At 41.3% G+C, this 16,336-nt stretch overlaps 1 protein-coding gene across 2 annotated transcripts; it reads left to right on the forward strand.

Annotated features, from left to right (window-relative positions):
• The first annotated feature begins 599 nt into the window (after nucleotides 1-599).
• OCIAD2 (OCIA domain containing 2) lies at nucleotides 600-12,226 on the forward strand. Of its 2 annotated transcripts, XM_073645508.1 has the most exons (8): nucleotides 669-826; nucleotides 1,853-2,018; nucleotides 4,901-4,988; nucleotides 5,914-5,967; nucleotides 6,446-6,493; nucleotides 6,614-6,770; nucleotides 9,536-9,627; nucleotides 12,120-12,226. In XM_073645508.1, exons 2-7 carry the CDS (start codon nucleotides 2,004-2,006, stop codon nucleotides 9,621-9,623), a joined length of 450 nt encoding a protein of 149 aa, XP_073501609.1. In that variant the 5' UTR covers nucleotides 669-826; nucleotides 1,853-2,003; the 3' UTR covers nucleotides 9,624-9,627; nucleotides 12,120-12,226. The 2 variants fall into 2 exon arrangements, with proteins under 2 accessions (XP_073501608.1, XP_073501609.1); XM_073645507.1 differs by lacking the exon at nucleotides 1,853-2,018 and having other exon boundaries at nucleotides 600-826.
• Nucleotides 12,227-16,336: the final 4,110 nt, after the last annotated feature.

The following is a 16,336-nucleotide window of genomic DNA, read 5'->3' on the forward strand; positions in this document are numbered from 1 at the left end:
ATAAACAGGAAAGGCTAAGTAGAGAGCTGTGAGCTGATATTAGCCTGGGAAGCTCCATGTTTATTACCCCCTTCCCGGGCTAGAAACATCTGCCCCTAGCTGTCAGCTTTCCTTCACATTGTTAAGAATAATATGGGGTACCCCATCCCATTTTTTCTAATTATTAGCTAAATACATGTAAAGTAAGCTACACACGCACTGCACGAATTATATATCTCTTATATACATCTTTCTATCTATATATCTCTTCTATCTATTCTATTCTGACGGCTCACGCTGTGATTTTACTGTACTCGGCTGATGTAATCAGGGTTACCTAGTCAGGGGCCCAATAAGATGTTTCGCCCTCCTGAGCTTAACCCCTAGCTATGTGGGAACATAGCCTTACAAAGTAACAACTTGCAGAAGAGGGCAAATCAAGGACATCTTTTTTTTTAGAATTTCAGGGAGCACTGTTTTTTTGTTTGTTTTTTTACTAGTGTATAGTCGGATATCCTTGTATGGTCTGTATTTAGGTGTGTATGATTTCTGGCACACTCTGCTCAATGCTTATGTATTTAAAGTGTATGATTCCCTCTCCAGGTCCCCTAGAAATTCTCACGTCATCTAGTAATGGGAGTGTCTTGGTAATCTCTTCCGCCCTCCTAACTGCACACAGCCATAACAGCAGACATCTCCAGTTCGCACACACATTGTATTGCTGACCTTCATTCTCTGCTATCTACTGATAGAAAATATGGCTGCAGACCCACAACAAGCTCCAGGCCCACAACAAGCTCCAGACCCACAACAAGCTCCAGACCAGGCAACAGAAAAGAAAAATCTAGTAAGTTATTATTATATTGATTCAGTGATCTCCAACTTGTTTTTCTTCAACTGCTGCAAAACTACAACTCCCAGCATGCAATGAGTTGTAGTTTTGCAATAATTGGAAAGTCGCAGGTAGGAGATAACTGATTTATATTTGTGTTTAGGGACATGAATGGAGAGTACGAATGCTCATGTATACGAGTGATTTTTATTTTATATATATATGTAATAGGTACGTGGTGACACAGTTGAGCGTATTTCTATTATCTTCATACCCCCACCCATTGTCAGTAAGGCATGTAGATGCGTGTCCTCAATTGTTTGCTGACTCGTTTCAGTTATATCAAGTGCTTTCTACATTGGTAATGCAACTTTAGTATACATTTCCCACCGCTCAGGGAATCGAAAGATATACAACCGAAAGGAAACATATACACTGTGCACCGATGATGAGTGACGTCCTCATCACCATGTACGATGTATAGTCTGTACAGATTTGGTTTTGCTGGACAGAAAGAATTACCGTTCTGTGCGGTATATAAGATAAGTATTACTAGTACCAAATATTCAGAATTATTGTACCATGGCTAGTTTTTTACACTTCACTCTCCTTTTACAAGGGAGAACCATAGGGATTGAGAAGGGATTGTCCAAGTATGGTAGTGGACAACTCCTTTAACATATGCCTGAAGCAATGCTTATTCATACCTCTGTGCACACTGAGCCCTATGCAACATGGCAGAATTTGTATTTTCAGATCTATTCATAGAGAATACTGTATGAAAAAGCGCTGTGGAATGGGACGGCGCTATAGAAGTGATTAAAAGAAGAAATACAGAATAGAGAATAAGGTGCCCTCGTGTGCACTGTACAGGCCTTATGCCCCTTTATTGCAACATTATTATGAGTGCATACTTAACAAAATTAAAATACAGCCAAGTGCACAAGCACCAGTCCTCTAGGGCCTCATTCACATGGCAATTTATCACACGTACTCCTTATACTCTATGGAGCTGTGCACATGTCCGTATTGTTTTTGCAGACCAAGTGACCGCAAAAAAACAAAGCAGAGACAAGTCCACCTTTTGATCCGAGTCACAGATCACGCTCGCCAATGAAAGTTAATGGGTCCATGAAAAAAAAGGAAAGCACATGGTTGCCATCAGTGTTACATCTGTTTACTGTTTGGGGCCATGTTCCCACATAACGTAAGCACAAATTGTTTGTTTCTTTGTTTTATTCTTATCCACTGCATTTTTATACAGAGAATCCACTGCTTTTAGCAATTCAAACAAAGTGGGTGTGATTTCATGAAATATTATGTCCACTGGGCTTTAAATGATGTAGGATGTTTCTAGGGAAGGGGGGTTTGTGTGGTTTTTTTTTTGTTTTGTTTTTTTTTTTAAATGCAAGTAAAGTTGTAATTGCCTTTTTAAGTGCAGAATTGCACTTCTGCATAAAAATATGCTGTAACAAAAACACAAAAAAAAATAGGAAGAATGTAGCGAAAAGAAACATCAAGACAAACACAGCAAATTGCAGTTGTGTATTTCAGTGCAGGCACCTGCGGAAAACATGCCGCATCTCCACCATGTAGGAACTAGGAGAAGCTTGGCATTTTTTTTTTTCATATGATAAAAATGGATGCTATGCTGGTGGTAAAAAAAGGAAACATGGAACAAATATGGTTGAAATTCAGAAACCGCACACTGAATTAAGATGGTTCATTTTTTTTTTCTCATAAGCAAACAAAATCTTAATGGGTCCTTATGCTGAGCAGTTGTGTGGCAGCTCATAAGGCGTATTCTGCATTCTCCATCTAGATGAATGGAGCAGTTATAGAAATTTCTGCATCAAATCTCTCATTTGTAAACTTGTCCAAGTCATTTTTTTTTCCTTTAGCTTAAACAAAAACATGTGAATTCATCCTAATTCAAATGATTACTTCTATCGTTCTAGACTTATAATTACATGGTTCTTACCTTTCCCTTATTTCCACACCCCATTATAGTAAGGGCGTGCACTTTACCCGACAGGCACTTAGCAAACATTCACAAGGGTAGCGGTGCTCCTCTTTGTCCTTCACATTTCCTTCTGGTTGCACAGAAGTGAGAACTATATTCACTGTTTTTAACTCTATATAACATGATAATGACTTATTTCACTATCCCATAGATAACAATAATACCATGTTCCCACATGCAGAAACACTGACTTTTTTTCTGCATGTGTTCTGCAGGTTTCTACACCAAAATAAGACATAACAATTTTCTTTGTTTATTGGAGGTTGTTTACCTTGTGCTTTGTTTGACACAACGGATCTAGAATGCACTATTTTCATGTAGAAAAATCACAATTATGCACTTGTAAACTCACAATTGAATTTTAATGATCTTTTTCTGGAGCCCAATAGAAATCTATAGGGAAAAATGTACCAGAAAAACACCGTTCACTAGCGTCTTTATAAACACAGATGACCTCTATTGTGATATATATGTTTAAGATTGTAAAGTATAGGAGAAGCTTTGTCATTTTTTTTTTTCTTTCTTTATACATACTGGAAAAACACTGATTACTCTGATGGTAACAGACACACGGATGGGACACTGATTCAAATCATTGGTGACACCGGTACCAGTTTTTGACATGCGTGTGAAAGAGGCCTAACATGGTTACTTTCACATGCAGCAGATTTGTGGCAGAAATTTTTGCAACTGAAATTTTTTTTTTTGCCATTTTAATGTTTCTACAAGCTCTAACCCGAAGTTTGGGAGGGTTGCAGAGATCCTGTAACAAATTTTTATATATGTAAACATAACCTAAAATATCTGCTTCTTAGGCCTCAATCAGACATCCGTGTTTTTCATGTACACACAAAAAAATATTAGGAGTGCCATTAGTGTTTGGCTAGAGTGTCAGTTTTACCATCAGTGTTTTTCACATATGGATAAATAAATGTATAGTAATAACTTCTCCTATCCACTACAGTGTTAATAACGGACTGCAAACTGATGCCATCCCTGATTTTCACAGATCCATAGACTTATATGGGTAGTTTTCATCCTTGCTTCTGGTAAAAAAACGGACATATGAACAGACCGATAGATTATAATGGGTACCTGTTCAATCCTTCAAAAACAGAACACACGGAGGTCTGAATGAGGCCTTAGACCAGTGTTTGGGCATCTCAATGTACTATAGCTGTAGCTATACAGGATTGCCTATTCACAGTCAGCTATTACCCACACAACCTGTAAAATCAGGTATTTATATCTCACAATGGACAGTGTAAAAAATAAAAATAAAATAAAGTGTATCAGTTACACACAGGTGCACAAGATAATGTAACCGGTTACCAGACAAATTAAACGTGACTGCATGTATGTATATATAAAATTACTGTGTCACAAAAGCCATACCTGTCAGCATAATTTTACATATGTAAGTAGTGATATAGCTCTATAGGTGTTTAGCCTTCAAGAAAAATGATAAATTTTTTGTAGAGATTTGAGATTCGATGTGCCAGTTATGAGAAGTGTAGTGTAGAAGTCTAGTGTAGTGTAGAAGAAGTCTAGTGTAGTGTAGAAGTCATATGCGAAGCAACCTGGAAGTGCACTGGGGGTGTGTCCATGCACTGTGACTAAGCAGTAGATTTGCACTGACATGCCCCGCCCCCCTGGGGTGCACTGACACGCCCCCCCCCCTGGGGTGCACTGACCCCCCCCCCCCCCCCCCCTGGGGTGCACTGACCCCCCCCCCCCCCCCTGGGGTGCACTGACACCCCCCCCCCCTGGGGTGCACTGACACCCCCCCCCCCTGGGGTGCACTGACATCCCCCCCCCCCCCTGGGGTGCACTGACATCCCCCCCCCCCCCTGGGGTGCACTGACATCCCCCCCCCCCCCTGGGGTGCACTGACACCGCCCGCCCCCCCTGGGGTGCACTGACACCGCCCGCCCCCCCTGGGGTGCACTGACACCGCCCGCCCCCCTGGGGTGCACTGACACCGCCCGCCCCCATGCACTTCCATCCTGCAAGTCTGTAGAGTTCAGAAGAATTTTTATGTAATATGTGTATTTCCTTCTTTACAGATGCATTGCCCTATTACTTCCCATGCACACAGAGAAGAATTTGGTAAAATCATAAAGGAATGTAAAGAAGAGAGTTTTTGGTACAGAGGTAATCAATATAATCACTAACATATGTTCTCAGGATATAACAATACTCTTTGGACTTGGACTCAAGCTCATTATTTATTATATACTTTCTGTGCTGGAAACAGACTATGTAAATTAGAGTGTGGGATGAGCAGGTTCGGGAATGCTGGGGGGGATACAGGCATCACCCACAATTCAGGACATTCCCATTATAAGTGGGACATTTGTGAAGCCGACCTGTACATTCTCAGTTCCATCCTTGGGGCTCATGCACATTGGCACACAGACTGTATGGCATTGTACAATGTCTGCATGGTTCCTTTAATACAGAGCAGTATGCCTCTGTGCACAGTCATACAAGCTTCAAAGGACAGTGTATATGGAAATATTCACCTTAGAAGTATTGCAAGGGAGAATTTCTCAGAATATACAGAATCTGCTCGTTTTTTTTTCTTCTTGAGATCTTAAAGCACCCCTCCGGTGTGTTTGTTTTTTTTTTTTTTTTTTTTTTTTTTTTTTCCCTTCAAATTTCACGGCAGAAATGGTGCCACTAATGTCTGTTCCCTGCCCTTAATATTTTGCTTACCAGCCGCCATCTTCAGCTCTTCCCGGCGCCGCTCGGATTGTCTTCTGCAGGTTGTGACTTGACGGATTTCTCCAGTGTTTGCTGGGTGAGCCGGACGTCACTTCTTTATGGGAATATCTTACATTAGAATAGACTTAGATTGAGAACTTGTGACCGTCAGAAGCTGCGGTCACAAGATGAAAGCAAGACCTGAGTGGCAACGGGAAGAGCAGACTAGAGGCAGGGAGCAGACATTAGTGACACCACTCCACCAATAAAACCCTCTGGAATGGTGCTTTCAAAAAAACCCTGAAAAAAATCTGAGTGCCCCTTTTGCTTGTCTGAATACTTTAATACTCATTTCTGGTTTTGGTTCTTGCAGCTCTGCCTCTGTCCCTTACCAGCATGGTGGCCACACAAGTCCTCATCTTCCAAGGTAAGTGATCACATGTATACAGTTGTATTAACACAAGATCCATCTGCTGCAGTCTGAATGTATTATTACTGCATTGTGAGGATCACTGTTTATGGACAGTTCATACAAAATATTTCATGAGAAAGAAAAGGATTGAACAATTAGTACAGCCCCGTTTGGCTGTTACGACCTGCTGCAAACGTGATGAATCGGCAGACACCAGCCTCTGGCAGTGGTTGCCGAGGAATCTTAGCACATTCCTCATGGACAATTGCCCCCAGTTCACTGACCGCCTACAAATATTAATCATTGCCTTGCATAAAGAAGGAAAAAGATACACAGGCATTGTCCATCACCTATAGAGCTTTTTAGATTTGATTTGAGTTGTGCTTTAAGAATTAATGGATATGTTATAATTGGGTCGGATTCCACCTACATCTACATGTTAGAAATAGGTTGTAGCTCATTCAATATTTATTTCTTTATTTTTTTCCTGCAGGATATCTCTCTAAAAACAAACGGTTTGGTTCCTTGCCAAAACTTGCATGTAAGTATGAGTGTTATCATGGTGCAGACATTGTATATCGTACCAATACCAGCCTGTTCTGGGTGCAAAGAAAGAGAACAAAAAGTAAAGTAACAACTAATGTTCTCTTGTGTGACTCAGTGGCCGGGTTCCTGGGGTTCACCATTGGAAAGATTTCCTATTTTGGAACATGCCAGAAAAAGTTTGAGAAACTAGGAGTGCAGAACCCATTTGAAGCTGGATTTACCCCTGGTATTGCTGGTCCATTTGGTCCCGGATTTTTCAATCGCCAAAACAAGTATGTGCCATAAATTGTAACAGATTTATACCCAAATGTCATATTGTTTTGTCTATTCAGTTCACACACATGATTCTATTACAGAGAAACTATCTGCCGATATGCCATATTTATAAAATTGGACATTATATAGGGGGAGTTCACTACTTGCAAGTCACCCCCTTCCCTCTCCAATGTCTTAAAGGGAATCTGTCAGTTGGTTTTCGCTATGTAATCTGAGAGCTGCAGGATATAGGGGCAGAGAGCCTCATTCCAGCGATGCATCACTTACTGCAGAGGTGTTTCTAGGTTTTCTGGCACCCAGAGCAAGAATTCAGTTTGGCGCTCCCCCACCAAGCACATATGCGATTTGCACACTCAGTCACGTGCCGACAAGCTGCTCTCCCTAATTCTCTCAATGTTCAGCGAAAACCTGAGAGAAGCAGGAAGAAAAGCTCGTTGTCACGTGACCCTAAGTATGAAAATCGCATATGAGTGACGTGTCCATGTGACTGCTGGAACCTGCAAGCAGAGCTGAATCTCGACCTTGAGTATATTACGCGTTGTTAGGATTGGCTACAGGGCTTCATTTTATAATTAAAGGGCTTGTCCGGGTTTTAGATGAAAGTCTGCAGTCACTCTGTGACTCACAGGGCATGCATTACACACTATTAGGATTCTCCCTTGCCGGTGGCAAGTGTGGACGGTCATGTGAGCACAAGTATGTGATTTGTATACTTCCGGCCACGTTCTGACTAGACGTGTCCGGCCTCGCTCAATTCATGTTCATTGTGTGAGGCCACTCATGTCTAGTCGGCATGTGGCTGCATGTATGTAAATCGCATTCTTGCGGTTTTGTGACCTCCCACTCTGACAGCACCAGAGAATCCTGACAGCAGTGCACGCTGTGAGAATTCTGAATACTGCAGTCACATAGAATGACTGTAGACTCATCACAAACTAGGACAACCCTTTTAATGCTCCTAACATAAATAAAAACATAGTAACCCTTAACTTGTCAGACAGCACAACACTTTATTATCGTAGCCATTTATCGCATGATCTTACAAGTTATGGATTGTTACATGTGTACAGGATCAGAACCAATAACAGCACAAGATGCCATTACAAGAACCACCATTCTGTGTGACTGCAGGCTTCTGAATTCTCACAGCACTACACTGCACACTTTTAGGATTCTCCATTGCACAAGTATGTGATTTGTATACTTCTGGCCACATTCTGACTAGACTTGCATGTTCATTTTCATTGAGTGAGGCCACGCATGTCTAGTCATCATGTGACTGCACGTATGCAAATCGCCAGCACGAGAGAATCCTGACAGCGTGCAGTGCGCACTGTGAGAATTCAGAAGCCTGCAGTCACATATGTGGACAACCCCTGCTCCTAACATAAATTAAAATATGAGAATTAGTCAGTATTACAAAAAAAAATTACATCCAGGTACTTAATAGATGATGCTGTCTGCCATTGGAGTCGTTCTTTCTTTTCTTCATCTTGTTCAGACTCCATGATGACTTTTCTCATCCACAGCTCGTCTCTGCAGACTTCCATCTTCTCCGGTCTTGTGCAGCACATCCCCACACGATGCCCTTAAAGATAGCAGTGTCATTATAATGCTCCTGAATAAAAATATCTGCCCTTCGCTGAGCCCCTGAATAAATAATTGCCCCTCACTATATTCCCTGCACAAAATATCACCCCCACACTGTCCCTCTTATGGTACATGCTCTCCACACTGTATCCTTTCCATACTGGGCCCTCTCTTCATACTGTCTTCTCACACTGTGTCCCCCCATATAGGGCCCAGTCCCTATACTGTCGTCCGCCCCCCCCCCCCTCACACACACACCCACACCCACACCCACACACACACACACACACACACTGCTCAGTCTTTATTCTGTGCCCACTCACACTTTTTTTTTCTTCCCCCATACTGTCTCCTCGCACTATTCCCCTCAATAGTCTCCTCACATGTTTCCCCCTCCCTCCTTGTACACTTACCCTCTCACTTTCCATACTGCCGCCTCACACATCCCATACTGTGTCTCCTTGCTCCCCAAACTTGTGACCTTAAATCCCCCCCCCCCGTTACTCTAAATCCCTACCCAAACACAGTAAATCTCCCCCAGCCCTGTTACACTACATTAACCCCCCTCCCCCCCAGATAGTAAATCTCTCTCAGCCGCCACTGGTGACACTGCAGACCACCACATTAGGCGGCCTGACGGCGCCCCCCCTGAACCCACTAGATACACCTCTGACTTACTGGACTGATTGGTGCCATTTTGATAGTATCCCTGTTTTTACTTCTGCAAATGTAGCAGTGTTCAGAATTCTGAGCTGTGTATAACCCCGCCCACACTCCTGATTGGCAGCTTCCTGTGTACATTGTTAGCAAGCTGCCAATCAGTGGTGGGGGCGGGGTTACATAGATTAGCCTGACTGGTTTGCTGCTGATGTGGTGAGACCTAGTCCCGCTGTGATAATCTCCTGCTGATAAATCACTGATTGTAGACTCTTCAGTGTACTGCTCACCAAACAGCTACACCAAACTGAACTTTAATTTTGATGGCAGTCTCTGCACGAATCACATTCTCTGGTAAATCACCGAAGTGACACACACGTAGGGGAGTCTTGGTAACGTGTAAAAAAAAAAAAAATAAATAAATAAATAAATTTCAATGTGTATTTTTTTTTATTGAATTTGGTGTCTGTTGAATGGTGAACCCCCAAGTAATAATGATCTTTCTGTACATCAGGCATTGTCACCATACCTGTGAGGAATGCAAGAAGAAATGTGCCAAGGACAAAGAGCCGAGCGCCCAGCCACCCACTGACTCCTCCTGAGCCTGTAAGTGTCATCTCCTCTACCAGGGAAAGAACTGAAGATATGCAGATTTCCACAAATGTAGAAAAGTGTCCGGCAGCTAAAAATGGGCATCGCTAGATCTAAAATGTCCATATATAATATAACAACCGAGTTGTGCGAAGCTGGGGGTCAATACCTATACATCTCTATGGGGTCCTACTGTACCTCTCTGTGCCTATAACTCCATACTGAGGATTTTCTGGCTGCAAAAATTGCCCCATGTTTTGTTCGACAACTTATAAGAATATTAATATTCTCTAGAAGCCTTGCTTTTATGGAAGAGTATCTACATATTATAGTGCTCTAAGGCAGGATGCGGTGTGCCTTCATACAACCGCTGCACACATGGTGCTGCTGTGTACATTATGTTGGATACAGGTGCATCTCACTAAATTAGAATATCCTCAAAAATTTAATTTATTTCAGTTCTTCAATACAAAAAGTGAAACTCATATATATTACATAGTCATTACAAAACACAAAAGTCGTTATCTCAGTAAATTAGAATACTTTATAACAGCTTGAAAAATGTTTTTAAAATCCGAAATGTTGTCCTACTGAAATGTATGTTCAGTAAATACCCTCAATACTTGGTCGGGGCTCCTTTTGCATCAATTACTGCATCAATGCGGCGTGGCATGGAGGCGATCAGCCTGTGGCACTGCTGAGGTGTTATGGAAGCCCAGGTTGCTTTGATAGCAGCCTTCAGCTCGTATGCATTATTGGGTCTGGTGTCTCTTATCTTCCTCTTGACAATACCCCATAGATTCTCTATGGGGTTAAGGTCAGGCGAGTTTGCTGGCCAATCAAGCACAGTGATACTGTTGTTTTTAAACCAGGTATTGGTACTTTTGGCAGTGTGGACAGGTGCCAAGTCCTGCTGGAGAATGACATTTCCATCTCCAAAAAGCTTATCAGCATAGGGAAGCATGAAGTGCTCTAAAATTTCCTGGTAGACGGCTGCGCTGACTTTGGTCGTGATAAAACACAGTGGACCTACACCAGCAGATGACATGGCTCCCCAAAGCATCACTGATTGTGGAAACTTCACACTAGACCTCAAGCAGCTTGGATTGTGGCCTCTCCACTCTTCCTCCAGACTCTGGGACGTTGATTTCTAAATGAAAACTGGAACTCTGGGACCTTGTGGAGTGTGTCAATGACTGCCTTCTGGACATCTCTCAAGTCAGCAGTCTTCCCCATGATTGTGGAGCCTACTGAAACAGACTAAGGGACCTTTTTAAACGCTTAGGAAGCCTTTGCAGGTGTTTTTTGTTAATTATTCTAATTTACTGAGATAATGACTTTTGTGTTTTCAATGACTGTAAGCCATAATCATCAACATTAACAGAAATAAACACTTGAAATAGATCACTCTGTGTGTAATGACTCTATATAATGAGTTTCACTTTTTATATTGAAGAACTGAAATAAATTAACTTTTTGATGATATTCTAATTTAGTTAGATGCACCTGTATCTTTTCTACTGGAAACTAATATCTCTTACCACATTACTAACTTTTGTGACATTAGAAAGTGGCAGCACTTTGAGGTAGTAAAAATAACTATATTAAAGGGGTTATTTCTAAATCCAGCTTCAAGAGCTTACCTCTGCCAGCCCCGGTCTCCTGCTTTGTCAGGGGCAGAGCACTCCTGAAGATTGTCAGTTTGGACCAGCGGCATGGTCACGTCCCTGGACGGCACTTGTGCTCTTTGCCAGGCTGCTAGCAGAGACATTTTTGCCTCTGAATGGAAGAAGCGCAAGAGCACTGAGGATGGTGGGATCCAGTGATCCGGCCACCTTTTTAGAGTGGCACGAGCTAGCTGTAAAGCATAAAGCCTGCTTGTGCCGCGTGCTAAGTAACTGGCCAGGCTGGGACTGCAGGGTGACCAATAATCTAGGCAAAGAGCTGTACACTTGAGAACGATGGGGATTTTTTATGTTTTTACAAGCAATTTTACCCATTTATGAACTTGAGAAAACCCCTTTATAGAAATATATGCACAAAAAAACAGATAAAGCAAGTTACTACTTATGTAATCTGAGAGGGCTTCTTCAGGGTCCTGCACAGTATGCACAATGTACTACAAAAATAACATGCCCCCTCCCTCACCGGGTGTGGCTCATGTTGGCACAGGTAAAGAGCCGGACAGAACGTGTAATACTGTACTTTGGCTGTCTAGTTGCTCCTCGCTAATCAGTGCAAGCACTTCATCAATACAGTTGTGTAACCAGTGAAATACCATGTAGATTGGTCCAATCCTCTGTTGCAAAAATTCATAATGGGGAAGTTGAAAGTGTAACTGGAGGGCACTGAAACATTGCATTCTTTTCTAAACTCCCCCGTCATATTATGATCTACCAATAATGAAAATTTACATGACCTTTTGTTTTAGGCATTATTAATCATGTTGTGATGTGTTGGAGCCCTGCATTGTGCTCATAGTTTTCATTTTTATTATGTTTCCACAGGTTACCACCATTAATGTGAAAGCAGCGCTTGGCCTTATGTAATTTTCACTGTTTCATATAATAAAACTTATTTTTATTTTATCAAATACAATATCTTGTTACAAGTGGTTTGCCTAATGTAGATTTCTGTCATTTGCTACACACGTGACTCGGATGTGACTGTAAAGGGGTACTCCGGGTCTCACACGCACTCCTCCACTCAGATATCACAATAGACTGATGAGATAAGCGCACTCCATAGTCAGTTCACACATCCACACCACACTTTTCACTGAATAACTATTTTTTTTAGCCCAGCAGAACACCTGCACTAAATAATAAACTAGCACTAACACAATCAGGAAATCTTTTTTCCCTCTTCAGGGTTGTGGGTACGTATAGAGCAGTAAGGAACAAACTTAATACATTTTAGAGTTAATAAATGAAAAATAAAGTACATTGCTTAAAAAATATTACAAAAAAGATAAAATGGCAAAAAGACATGCATACAAGGAAAACAATCTAAAAAAGGGATTAATACAGAAATGTCTTATGGATTGGATCTGTGAAAGCTTCTAGTGGAGATCACTGTGAAAAAAAAAGTGCACAGATCTGCAATAAATGTTGCTTTTCCTTGGGTCTGACCATAAGTTTCTCCTTGATGAAGTGTTATATAGGGTCTTATCCAGACAGGAACCTCCTAGTGGAATAATATGACCACCTTGTTTTCCAAGAATATTTTTACTATCTTAGCCACACCAAACATTGCTATGATATATCCATAATTTAGGGTGATTTTTCATTTATGTGTGTTGCCACCGCTTGAAGAACCAGTTAGGTTCCCCAAACACAGGTATATCCATGGATCAGGGGCGGACATATCATTGGTTCAACCTGTGCAGCCGCATAAGGGCCCAAGAGGTAAGGGGGCCCATTTCCACCTGCCATGTGAGGTCTGAATGGGTGATGTATCTTCTGCCTTATGGGCAATTATCTTCAACTTGCATTTATTAGCACCTCTTTCAGGGAATTCAGATTTTAATTGATCTAATCCATAAGTTTCATACATCCTCTTACCTGAAAAAATGATTCAGTTCACAAAGAATTTCTCTTGGGGTAGGGTCTCCACATGCAATAAAACAGCCAGATTATTCTGATCAAACTTTGATCAGAGTGGCATCAGTTTTTCTTGGATGTAGAGAGAAAAAAAAAAATTTCTCCATTCTCGCAGTCTGTGAAAATCAGACCGCACTCAGATGTCACCTGAGTGCGTTCCGTTCTTTTTTCACTGACCCACAGACTTGCATTGCACTCGGATCAAAATCAGACCTGTCTAAAAAAAATTTTTTTTCAGTTAAATAAAAATTGAACATGCATACAGCCACATAGAATTTTATAGGTACGAGTGTTATCTGTGAAAACCACAGATAACGCTCGTACAAGAAAAGCGGTTGTGTGCAGGAGCCCTTAAGGGAACACTGATAAAACATCAGTTGTGTATGCAGATTATTGCATTAAATCATTCCTATTTAACTTATACTAAAGGGCAAATGTTTGTGTGTATTAAAGGGGGATTACTATTTAAAAAAAAAAAAAAAAAAAAAGGCATACTTGCATAGATAGTACGGTTGAAAAAAGACAAATGTACAAGCCAAGGATGAGAAAGGACAAAGGGGAGGAGAGCAGGTAGATCCATAATGCATGATCCAGTCCACCTCAAAAGAGCTAATCTTTATCTCCTGATCGCAATTGTAGATTCACTAGACCAAACATTCAGAACAAGAATTTTACAGAAGTATTTGTATAACTTTTTTTTTTTCTAAAATAAAAAGCAACCAAGCATTTTTTTTTTTAAACAATTGATGTTTTCCGTTGTGAAGCAGTCGTAGAGGCAGTGTCTCTGATTAATAGTTTTCATGGTGTAATTGGTCACAGTCACTACATTCAAAACTATCAATGGTCAGTTCATCAATAGAAATAAAAATTGCCCATATTAATCTTCGCTTATTGCTAACTAGAGGAGACTAGAACATCCAAGGGCACATTGTAAGTTAAAATACTTCTACACTTGTACACCAACTCATCAGTTATATTATGATCCCATTATTTGCTGTGGCTATAATATGTACTTTAACAGTAAATCAAGCTTGTACTAATAGGAATAACCTAGTACAATAACTAATCTACTTCTCTCTCCCACCCATTTTCTCTATTTCCTTCTCTTCTCTGTATTTTTTTTGTACATTTACTTAGAAAAAGAGACTCTCTCACTAATTATTTCTTTCACTCATTTTTTTTTTCTCTCGATCTCACTGATCTTTATTCATATACTAAGCTCTATATGAAAAAGCACACCGAAGAGTGAGGGGCCTGCAGTACTGAAGAGAGGCAGGATGCTGTTGGGAAATGTAGTTTTAGTAGATAGGAATAGTATCGCACATCCAGTTTTCCATGAATCTGGATGCTCAGGTGAGCCGGAGATGAAAATAGACACTAAGGTGCAAGAAAAAAAATGTTATAATGGACTTGTACTGTATATTAACAAGAGTCATGTAATACTGTAGATAATGTGCTTTGTATTAAAAAAAAAATGCCATTGTGGGAATAAACCTTTTAATTTCTTAAAGGGGTTGTCCGGTCTTAGGCTACAAGTCTGCAGTCACTCTATAAGACTCCAGACTTGTGAATCCTCACATCGTGCACGCTTCTCCGGTGATGTCAGTGGGGGCATGACCGCAAGTAAGTGATGTGCATACATGTGGTTACGTGCTGTCTAGATGGACGTGGCGTTGCTCAATGCAGGTGTGTTGAGCAAGGCTGGACACGTTCTAGTTGGAATGTGCCCAAAAGTTTTCAGATTGCATACCTGCGGCCACATGACTGCCCGCTCCCATCACCGGAGAGTACTCACAGCACGCAGTGCATTCGATGTGAGCATTCACAAGTCTGTAGTCACATAAAGTGACTGCAGGCCTGAAGCCTAAGGGTTCACTTACACTGGTGAGTAGCCAGCGTAGGAATCGGGCAACTGATATGTGATTTTTCATCGGGTAGCACTCGCTCCAATGTTATACTATAGAGCAGTGCCGACCAGCGTTTTTCTCATGCCGAGTCAGCATGAAAAAAAACCCGCTACATGCTGCCAATATGTCAGACGGCGCCCACCCATACCAGTCTATGTGTGCAAAACATCAGACTGCACTCGGTGTCATTTGAGTGCAGTCCAATATACATCAGCTCACAGGACGGAGAAGATAGAGAAATTAAGTTCTCCATCTTCTCCGCACCTGTGATCCCTTTTTCGCATGCGAGAGAATCAGATCACAGTAAAATGTTACTCAGCTCATGCTTGCAGTATGTATGTACTTATTTATTTTACTCATTTATATAGCGCCATTAATTGAGATGAGGGTCATTTACATATAGCATCCGATTCTCTAGCATGAAAAAATCATCGAATGCTACTCGCCAGTATGAGTGACCCCTAAGGCTGGCCAACCCCTTTAACATCTCTTTAAAACAAGCCAGAACTCAACGTTTCGGTTGTCTTCAATACAGACACAATTAAAAACAAAAAGCTAAGCAGCGCCCACTAGTGGATATTACAGGAACTATTCAATTACTTTTTTTAAACTGGAAAACTCTTACAACATTCACTAGAGAGCACCTAGTAGCTTTTTTATTATTTAAAGGCTGTGCTTACTTCTGAAATGGGTAGGGAGCTCAGCCATGTGCATGAGCAATAGGTATTATGCACCTGTCCTATTCAGTAACTATCTGGGGTTTTCACATGCAACCTGCCACAGATAATAATCTTTATTTTTATATAGTGCTAACATATTTCATAGCGCTTTACATACATTATCATCGCTGTCCCCATTGGGGCTCACAATCTACATTCCCTATCAGTATGTCTTTGGAGTGTGGGAGGAAACCAGAGAACCTGGAGGAAACCCACGCAAACACAGGGAGAACATACAAACTCCTTGCAGATGTTGTCCTTGGTGGGATTTGAACCCAGGACCCCAGCGCTGCAAGGCTGCAGTGCTAACCACTGAGCCACCCTGCAGATCTGTAGATGTGACAACCACCATCCTATAAGGTGCTAAACTGTTTCAGGAAAAGCAAAAATCCAACTACAGGGCCTCCTTCACACACCACTGTAATAGTTTTTAGTTGATTTTATTTTTTGGGAGGGGGAGATCAATTTCTAAATGCATTTTTCAAGCCCTATAGCA

This window comes from Phyllobates terribilis, unplaced genomic scaffold, assembly GCF_046119375.1.
Source record: "Phyllobates terribilis strain yellow unplaced genomic scaffold, ASM4611937v1 Scaffold_1__5_contigs__length_1240528914, whole genome shotgun sequence".
Classification (NCBI taxonomy): domain Eukaryota; kingdom Metazoa; phylum Chordata; class Amphibia; order Anura; family Dendrobatidae; genus Phyllobates; species Phyllobates terribilis.

Coding starts and splice junctions, on each gene's coding strand:
- OCIAD2 (XM_073645507.1), top strand. CDS start 737: ATGGCTGCAGACCCACAACAAGCTCCAGGCCCACAACAAGCTCCAGAC. Junction 4,989..5,913: donor AGAGAGTTTTTGGTACAGAG/GTAATCAATATA, acceptor TGGTTCTTGCAG/CTCTGCCTCTGTCCCTTACC. Junction 5,968..6,445: donor ACAAGTCCTCATCTTCCAAG/GTAAGTGATCAC, acceptor TTTTTCCTGCAG/GATATCTCTCTAAAAACAAA.